Source organism: Camellia sinensis, chromosome 12 (genome assembly GCF_055761805.1).
Source record: "Camellia sinensis isolate YWXY chromosome 12, ASM5576180v1, whole genome shotgun sequence".
Taxonomy (NCBI): domain Eukaryota; kingdom Viridiplantae; phylum Streptophyta; class Magnoliopsida; order Ericales; family Theaceae; genus Camellia; species Camellia sinensis.
This window is the reverse complement of record NC_138972.1, coordinates 46,571,507-46,582,129: the sequence shown is the minus strand read 5'-3', so window position 1 is coordinate 46,582,129 and position 10,623 is coordinate 46,571,507. Positions and strand designations below refer to the sequence as shown.

At 38.6% G+C, this 10,623-nt stretch overlaps 2 protein-coding genes across 2 annotated transcripts; both read right to left on the bottom strand.

Moving 5' to 3' along the window:
* Positions 1-5,521: 5,521 nt before the first annotated feature.
* On the bottom strand, positions 5,522-6,013 carry LOC145803538 (uncharacterized). Its single transcript, XM_082896836.1, has one exon. The coding sequence runs from the start codon at positions 6,011-6,013 to the stop codon at positions 5,522-5,524; it is 492 nt and encodes a 163-aa protein (XP_082752962.1).
* A 2,291-nt stretch (positions 6,014-8,304) lies between these two features.
* LOC145803537 (uncharacterized) lies at positions 8,305-9,834 on the bottom strand. Its single transcript, XM_082896835.1, has one exon. It carries the CDS (start codon positions 9,832-9,834, stop codon positions 8,305-8,307), a length of 1,530 nt encoding a protein of 509 aa, XP_082752961.1.
* Between the last annotated feature and the right edge of the window lie 789 nt (positions 9,835-10,623).

The window sequence follows — 10,623 nt, the reverse complement described above, 5'->3', positions numbered from 1 at the left end:
CTGACACCAAAACTCGCCAGACAGCAACTTAGGCCTGGTCACGAGCCTGGTCACACGCCTGCTTACCAACATACATAATAAATAAATAGTGAGTGAGAGTCCAGTGAATAATAACGGAGTAAAGGGTTTTAATGAATGATGATGTCCATAACATAATCGGATATTAGAATTCATATCAGAAATAGTTTTATAATCACATTCTTTTTCAAATCAATAACAGAAATCAAAATACAGACTCAATCTCACATTCGTTAGTACTAATAGATCACATACAGGGCATCGAAGATCATACTTGTCAGTCCCATAAAGGAACCTCTGGCCGGGTACGGATAACTTGCTAGTTTCATAAAGGAACCTCCAGACTAGGTACGGATAAATTGTCAATGAATCTCCGACTAGGTACAGATAACTTGTCAATTCCATAGAAGAACCTCCAAATTGAGAACAAATAACTTACTCGAGCCCTGAATACTTATCAAAATTGGACAATCATTCATAGTACAAACATAACATTTCATAGAACAGATCTTACTCCTTATATAGAAAATAAATAAAATTGAACATAGCTTTACTAAGTTATTACTCACAATTAACAGATGGCTCCAAGGCAAACAAACAGACAGAATGGGCAAATCAGACATCTTGTGGCGCATGACCTACATAGTTATAAAACAAACACATATTGAATTACACACTCTGAAATATTATCTAGTTCTTTCTTGTCTTGGTGTGTTTCTACTTCTTTATCCTCATTAGGGTGTCTTAATCTTGGCCTAGGAATGCCTAGGATGCAATGAGGATGCAAAAATGCATTTGAAAACACTTGGTTAAAAATGCTGGAAACAGGGGTCCCGCTCGAGCGCAACTTCTTTCGCTCGAGTGGACATGCAAACATGTGAGGGGACACTCGAGCACAACTTCTCTCGCTCGAGCGCTCTACAAACTTTACGAAAGTACTAGTTAAGTGAAATCTCCGCTCCATGGCCGCTCAACTCTCGCTCAAGCGTGAGACTGATGCCCTCGCTCGAGCGCAACTCTTGTCGCTCGAGCATTCTTGTGGACTCGCCTTTTTCCGTGCCCCGCCTTTCGGAAAAGTTTGAAAAGATGGCCTCACAATTCGGACTCCCGCGGTTTTGAATCTAGTCTCACAAGTGCAATGTGAAACTGAGAAACACCAAAGAGTCCAAATCCGACAAACCTTTTTAGAAAATCGATTTTAAATCAAATAATGCCAAAATTGGACTGTTTTGCCAGATACAAAGTCGCCACCTAAATATTTTATTTTTGAGAAAATTTAGGAAACCCTGACCCGTGCCAATGGCTACGTATTCATCATCACCAAAGTTGCCTCAGCTCGGGAACTTAGGTATGAGAGGGGAAGGTCATGAATTGAGCACCCCTACTCGCCTGATCAAAAATCGACCTCTACTAATCATGATATGACATTTTATAAACATTATGTGTTCTTGTTCCGGTTATTAGCTAACATTACTATGTGATGCGCACAAGCAAGTATAGACTAAAATTGCAAGAATTGGAACAACACAATTCATGTTTGTTTGCGAAAATAGTTTGAATTTGTCATCTCAAGTGGGCTTAAAACATTATTTGCCACAACAACGTGGGCTTAAAAACGCGCGTTTGTTGAATCGTTCCAATTCAAACAACAAGCTTTCATCCGTAGGCATTCATGCAGTTTAGCATTTAAGCACATAACCTCATAGCAAGCATGCGAATCATGGCAACATGGTAATCACACTCATGCAAGTATGCTAAGCCATAAAACTCACTGAGTACTCCAAGCCAAAACAGAAACTAGTTAGAAAGATGCATGATCCTAACTATACAAGATACCTAATGCAACGCATGCAATGATGCAATTAATAGGCTCGGCTACTAATATGGCATATGAATTGATTTGAACAGCATGCGATTAAATACGTATTCAAAGAAGTATTGAAATTACAATGTAGTTTGAATGATGCGCCAAGCCTCGGTGCATGCAATACGAATGAATGGATGCAACCATGCGATATGCAAATTGAAATATGTCCCTAATCTAACCATCGAAAGCGATTAAATAAAAAGGTGAAAGACGTGGGGTTAGAAAACATACACACACACGCACACTTATTACAACATCATGCCCTTGCGAAGGAGGGTCCAAATGAATAAGCTAACCAACTAGCTACGCTAATTAAGCTAACTAATTATTACAAACCGAAAACTAATTAACTATTCTAGTTAACAAATTATTACAAACCGAAAACGAATAACGAGTAAAACTAACTAATTATTTACAACACTTAATTAGGTACAACTAATTAATTACAACATGCATTTACGCTAGATATTAATTAAACTAACTAGCTAATCCCGAGAAGCAAGGAATTCATGCATGCTAGATCCTTCACCCGAAAAAGCCACTGCTTTGCTGTTGCAAGCCACTGTTTGCACATATTTGATCATTGAAAATTATACCAACTTCTAGAACACCTCTGCTCCACCTCAGGAACACACTGTACGAAAATCATTGATGGCCGACAAGGAGGACAAGGGGCCGGTCAGCTACCAATGGTGGCTGGTCGGCCACTGCTGGTTCACACTTGCATACTGCAATATAAAGCAAAATAGTGTATGCTCACAGGTTGTTTGTACTGTTTACCCTCCTTATCATCACACAAGCTCAAATGAGAGACACTCTTGGCCCTCAAACCATCAATCAAGAAATTTCCATGCATGATGGCTATGGAACCAAGTTTGTACAAGTTTAATAAATGCACAAACAAAACCAAAATGAACATCACCCTATCATGCATGATCAAGGGCAATGGTGACCAAGGAAAATGACACATTTCATTTCATCACTTTGAGTATGAAATGTCTCATTTTCCTTGTGTTCGAATTAACGTCTGATTCGAACACATGCAATGCAACATGAAGATGCTTATCTTGCCTCTTTTACTTGTCATTTTTTATTTACTTATTTTAGTTACCAAACCATTCCTTAATCTAATTGTCCATTGGTGATTGTCCTCTTGTGGAAAGATGGCTCAAACCTCAAGTAGCTTCGGGCATGAAAGAGGTATTACATTGTTGGTAATGAACCTCCTAAGGGATTAAACCATTAGGTGTAGCACCTCCATTTCACACTTAGGCAAACAAGGGGTTTAAAATCACTTTCAAAGCAAACAAAAGAGTGAAGAATTGATGGAGCTTGCAGAGATTAAAGTGCTGAAATTAAGTGCGAAACAACACTAAAACGTGCTATCAACTCAAAACAAAGGTGATTAAAGCCTTCAAACACTAAGCTAATGAAAGAAATTACACTACAACCATGCCGTACAAGGCTCAAACAAGCTAACCAGCCAAAAACAGAGGCAAAACAGCCCTAAATATAGTCTAAAACATGTTGGACTTAAGCCACAAAAAGCTAAAACAATAAGCTAATACATGAGGCTAACTAGGCATGCAAGCAAGACACAAGGAGGGGAGGCTAACCCCTCCAATTTTGGACTTCAAAATAAGTTTTTTACCACTGAAAAACCTCTAAAATTTAGTGGTTAAAAGGCCTAAAAAATTTGGTTTTAAAGTGATGAATAATAGCACAAAAGCTTAACAAGCAAAGGAGCAAAGAGGGTGGACCACCCCCTAGCCCAAAATAGCCTCAAACTAACACTTTCAAACCATAAAAACAAAGTTTTTGACAATTCAAAATCAGCCCAAAAACAGTTGAAATAGATGGCAAAACAAAGATACAAAACAAGTATAAACAAGGTAAGTGCTATACCTTTGAAGCAAAGCACAAATTAGGCACAAATTCAAGCTTAAACCTCCTTCTAGACCTCAAACAAAACTCCAAGGAATCTCAGCTCAAAGATGGTCAAGTTTGATTAAGGGTTGGTATGAAAAAGTATAGTGAAACTAGGCAACCAAGCACAAAATATCAAGACAGAGAGAGAGAAAGCTAGAGAGAGATATTTTTTTGGTCTAAAATTGCTAACCCTCCAAAATGGGAGAGGAACCCCCTATATATAGAAAAACAACTCTTGAGCTTAGGAATATCCTACCATACACGTGTATAGAGATGCAGCTCAATGTGTAATAACTAGCACAGCTATCAACAAATATCTGGAAAAAGAGATAATTGTCTGTTGGCCACCACTGGTAGCCGACAAGCATAAGCCAAGGCCGACGACCTATGGGTCTGGCCGACAGGTCACCCACTCTTCCAGACTTGAAACAACAAGTTTTTGGCCCAAAACAGTGCACAAAACAGATAAGGTTTCAAGGCTCAAAGGCAAGATACTCCACCGAGGACTTCGAGCACTCAAAACGAACACAAACAAGCACAATCACCGAGTGCACAAGCGATGACGTCCGAGTCTTGAAGACGGTCAAAAATGGGGTGTCTACAGGTCTGTAAAACATGCAAACTTCTAGGAATGTGCATCTCACGCTCTAGCGAAATTCTGGTCGCTCGAGCGGAAGTGCAAGATCAGAGGGTGGTCGCTTGAGTGGAGAATCCGCCGCTCGAGCGGAGAAGCAGAATCTGGGATTTCCAGATTGCTCTTCTTAGCTCAAAACTCAAATCCAAGGCTACAATTCACATCCTTTTGGGCTCAAAACTTGAGGAAACATATGTAAACTTGTAAAGTATGAAGGAGTACAGATCATTTCATTAAATCAAGGCCCAAAAGTATGTCAATTGTGCAAAATTCAACTTAAAATGTAAGAACATGATGTGAACATAACAAGCATGTATTCATTTGGGTTCATAGCTTCCAAAACATCATCAAATGAGGAATTACAACATGAATTCTTTAAACCATGCTAGAATTACAACATGCATGTGAGGAAAGCTTTGAAAACAACTTCAAAATGCTATGAAATATGCATTCATGTATATAATGACTTAACTTCCTTTAATTCCAGCTTAATTCCCATATGAATTCACCCAATCCACTTGTTTCCATGCATTAATCAACTACATTACAAAGCCGAAGACTAGAATTCTTACCTAGAGTCTTAATTGCACAAGTGTAGAAGTTCACCTCTCAATTATTTTCAATTCTCCAATTATTCCTAGCAATTCTTCCCTCTCCTAACTTTGATCTCAATTTCTTCCTTCTCTTACTCTCTCTCATATTTTGTTTGGTTGAATAGGCTCAAAGATGTATAAAAAGAGGAGTCAATACACACACTAACCTTTTATAGACTTGGTTAGGGAGTTCAATTAATTAAGCTTACCACTAATTAAATAGATACAATTTATCTTAATTAATTCATTCCGAATCGAATTTCAATTGAGCCTACCATAATGTTCTAAAAACTCCAACTAACTTATATATCAAGTTAATTTTGTGATCGGATGTCGATAAGGCCTTCAATTCACAAAACGAAACAAATACGGAAATAAATATTTCTACGATTAATAGATACAAGCACAATAATGCAATACATACATGCAATTAATTCAGAATTTCACCTTAATTACTTATTAGGCTTACTTAACTATGAATTAATGTTGATCAGAGGTCCGGCTTGTTACAACCTTCCCCCCCCCCCTTAAAAGAGTTTGGTCCTCCAAACTAGGATTATCTTCATTTTGGAAGAATGTTAGATCCAAAGGAAATAGTTCAGGATATCTTCTTGTCATGTCTTCCTCTGTTTCCCAAGTTGCATAAGTCCCTCTGTGGTTTTGCCAATCCACCTTCACTAATGGGATTTCTTTGTTCCTTAGTCTTTTGATTCGGCGATTAACAATTTGTATTGGCCTCTCCTCATAGGTGTAATCATCTTTCAAAAGCACATGTATTGGCTCAATGACATGTAGTGGATCTTGTAAGTAGTCTCGAAGCATTGAAACACGAAAAATGTTGTGCATATTTTCCATTATCAGAGGTAAAGCCACTCGGTATGTTACTGAGTTGAGTTTCTTTAAAACTTCATACGAGCCAACGTATCTTGGTGCTAGCTTTCCTTTCACCCCAAATCGCGTCTGACCCTTCATTGGAGTTACTTTTATAAACACATGGTCACCAACTTCGTATTCCCTATCTCTTCTCCGGACATCCGCATAACTCTTTTGACCACTTTGTGCAGTTTTCAGTCTTTGTTGAATTAATTTCACGTTTTCAGTAGTTTCCTGCACAAGTTCTGGCCCCAGCAAAGGTCTATCACCAACCTCGGCCCAACATATCGGAGATCAGCATTTTCTTCCATACAAAGCTTCATAAGGAGCCATACTGATACTCGAATGGTAACTGTTATTATACAAACTCAGCCAATGGTAAGGAGGTCTCTCAATTGCCTTGGAAGTCTAACACACACATCCGCAACATGTCCTCCAAAGTTTGATTTGTTCATTCAGTTTGGCCATCTGTTTGCGGGTGGTAGGCACTACTCAATCGCAATTAAGTTCCCAAAGATTGTCGTAAACTCTGCCAGAATCTTAATGTAAACTTAAAATCTCTGTCAGACACTATAGACACCGGTACTCTATGTAATCTCACAATTTCATTCACATACGTGTTAGCTAACTTGTCCGCATTATAAATAGATTTAATAGGCAGAAAATGGATAGACTTAGTTAAACGGTCGGTAATTACCCAAATAGAATCCATACCTCGAGAAGAGTGAGACAACCCCACAATGAAGTCCATAGTAATATATTCCCACTTCCATTCCGGTATTGGAAGTGGCTGTAGCAAACCAGCGGGTCGTTGATGTTCGGCTTTAACTTGTTGGCATTGTAGACATCTTGCCACAAAATCTGCAATACACTTTTTTCATCCCAGGCCACCAGAAACTTTGTTTCAAGTCATGATACATTTTTGTATTCCCCGGATGCATAGCAAATTTGGAGTTGTGAGCTTCGGTCATAATGCATTTCCTTAGATCAGAACAATCTGGCACACAAAGGCGATTCTGAAATTTCAGCACATTGTACTCAAGTACCAACCCGGGCCTTGGTTTTGAGTCAATTTCATCTACAATCTTTTTCAGGAACTCATCTTCCACTCGCTTCTCTTTGATTTCTTTAATGATTACAGGTTGAATGAAAATGGCAGCTAAGATCCCGTCTTGTTCTCTCAATACAACTTCAATCTCATTCTTTCCCAAGTCACATAGTAATTCTTTTTGACCGGTGAGTCAACATGACAAATTTCCAATTGACTTCTGGCTTAAGGCATCTGCCACAGTATTAGCTTTCCCAGGATAATACAAAATCTGTAAATCATAGTCTTTGATCAACTCTAACCATCTCCTCTGTCTCATGTTTAAGTATTTTTGTGTGAAGAAATATTTTAAGCTTTTATGGTCAATATACACCTCACAAGTTACTCCATACAGATAATGGCGCCAAATTTTCAAAGCAAACACCACTGCTGCCAGTTCAAGATCATGAGTCGGGTAATTCTTTTCATGAGGACGAAGTTGTCGAGAGGCGTAAACAATTACCTTCCTATTTTGCATCAACACACAACCTAAACCTTTATAGGAAGCATCACTGTAAATTTGGAACCCATCAATACCATTAGGCAAAGTTAAAATTAGTGCAGTCACTAATCTGGTTTTCAACTCTTTAAAAGCTAATTCACGCTGATCATTCCAATCAAATGGTGCGTTTTTCTATGTCAACTATGTCAATGGCATTGCGAGTTTTGAGAAATCTTTCACAAATTTTATGTAGTAGTCAGCATGTCCCAGAAAACTCCTCACTTCTGACACATTGGTCGGTCTAGGCCAGTCCACAATGGCTTCAATTTTCTGAGGGTCAACAGAGATACCGTCCTTGTTGATTACATGTCTGAAAAATGCCACACGGTCAAGCCAGAATTCACATTTGGATAATTTTGCATAAAGCTTCTTTTCCCTCAAAATTTGTAAAACAGTTCTCAGATGATTTTCATGTTCCTCCTTGCTTCTAGAATAAATTAGTATATCATCAATAAAAACAACGATGAATTCATCAAGGAATTGTTTGAAAACCCTATTCATTAGGTCCATAAAAGCTGCGAGTGCATTGGTTACTCCAAATGGCATAACTAAAAATTCATAATACCCATATCTAGTTCTGAATGCCGTTTTTTCAACATCTTCTACTTTGACCTTTAACTGGTGATATCCGGATCTAAGGTCTATCTTGGAAAACACTTGTGCTCCCTGAAGTTGGTCAAACACATCATCTATCCAGGGTAATGGGTATTTGTTCTTCATGATTACTTTGTTCAATTCACGGTAGTTAATACATAGTCTCAAAGATCCATCTTTCTTTTTAAAAAATAGGACTGGAGCTCCCTAAGGTGAGATACTTAGATGGATGAATTTTTTGTCTAAGAGTTCTTGGAGTTGGACTTTTAACTCTTTCAGTTCAGAAGTCGACATTCTATAAAGAGTCTTGGAGATAGGTTGTGTTCCAGGTACTACATCAATAGTAAATTCAATTTCTCTATCAATTAAGTCCCCAGGTAGGTCATTAGGAAATACGTCAGGAAATTCACAAACCACGGAAATAGTTTCCATGCTTGCATTATCTGAAGACTTAGTCGTTACACAACATAAGTAGGCCCGACACCCTTTTCTTAACAATATCCTAGCTTTCATAAATGAAATCAAGTATGGCAGAGGAACTACCCCATTTCTAGTAAAAACAAGCTCAGGCAAACTAGGTGGTCTAAATATGATGGTTTTATTTACACAATCAATGGTGGCACAGTATTTCGTTAACCGATCCATACCAAGTATGCAGTCAAAATGATCAATACTCATTAGTAATAAATCAACATACAATGTCGCATCTTCAATCACAACATCACATGCTGGATAAACATAAGCATATATCATCATAAAATCTCCAGATGGTGTAGATATAGACAGTAAAAAGCTTATAGGTTCTAACGGGCTAGTCAATTTCTGAGAAAAAGCATGTGATACAAATGAATGTGTGGAGCCAGAATCTATTAACACATAAGCATTCTGAGCACGGATAGTGATTATACCTAACACCACAGATTCGGTGTTTTGCACATCTCCAGGAACCAATCCAAACACTCTCCCTTGTCTTAGCGTTTCAATCTCGGTATTACCCTTGGCATTAGTTCTTGCATTGGTCCTCGTTGTAGGAGCGAATCTGGCTGAGCTTGTGGCAGGGCGGTTTGCATTCTCAAACCTCAGCGGGCAATCTCGAATCATGTGGCCACACCGAAAACAGGCGCCGGGGGCACGGTGACATGGGCCTTTATGCTTCCTTCCGTAATCAGGACAATTGGGAGTAGAGCCACTACTCTGGCTAGAGCTATTAGGGGAGCTCGTATTCTGCCTTTTTGGAAATGATTGGCCCTTATTGAAGTTGAATTCGGACCGTTTGCCTTTCCACTCAGTTGTTGGAGCTGGAGCTTGTCTCTTAACTGCCAAGATGGCTTTTACCATCAATGCTCTATCAAGAACTTCTACATATGTCAGTAATTTCAAGACACCAACACGATAAAACACTTCCAGGTCCAGACCGCCTTCAAATTTTCTTGCTTTCTTATAATTAGTGTCCATCATGTGTGGGGCAAAACGGGCTAACTCAGTAAACTTGGCCTCATATTCGGTCACTGACATCCTGCCTTGTTTGAGTTCCTGGAATTCTAACACTTTCTGATCTCTGAAGTATTGGTGAAAATACTTGTTGTAGAAAATCTCATTAAACTGAGCCCACGCCATGTTCCCATTATTGGTTCGAATCAGTAAGCACCATCTTCGGACTTCATCTTTTAGCGTGTAGGTAGCCAAAAGAACTCTTTGTGTTTCAGAGCAAGGAAATACTTCAAATAGTTTCTCCATTTCGAGCAACTAGGTTTCTGCTTTTAAGGGTTCAATGCCACCTAAGAAAGTTGATGGCTTCATCTTCATAAATTTCTGTGTCAGGTTGATTACAGCATTGTTATCCATTTTATTTTGTGCTGGTGGAGGCGGAGGGGATATAGGTTGTTGCCTCAGTTGCTGCATTAGTGCTTTTGTCAGAGTTGCAAGCATTTGTTCCATTCGGCTCATTCAAGCCTCAGATGACTCAGTTCTTCCAATCATTTCTTGTATTTTCCATTTGCTATAGGTAAACAGAACACCATAAACAAAGGTACATAGTCCTTATTTTCAATATTTAGGTCATTCATTTCAACTTCTTGTGTTCATGTTCAGATTCAGTTTTCACAGTTATAAAAAAAAAATTTCTTCTTGCACCCACACATGCAGATGATATGTCCCTACTTCTTTCTAGGACATCCTATAGCTCATATGGACTCGTGTGTGCGGTATAACATGTGCTCTGATACCATTCTATCACGACCCAAACCCGTTCCTATAGGTTTAGCGTTGTAATTGACCAGTAATCCTTGGATTACCAAAGGCCTTGTAACGAAATAACATATAATTAGGGGCTGCGGAAACAAATAGACAAAACATACATAGTCCATAGAGCTGCGCAGACATATATGGGACAAAAAAATTTAAAACAAACTTATATATATACATATGTGATGTCATAAATACATTTGTCATACGTCACCAAAGCTACATATACAGAGCTTCCAAAACATGTTCAGATAAGGCATAATCATCAAAAAGTACGAAAGT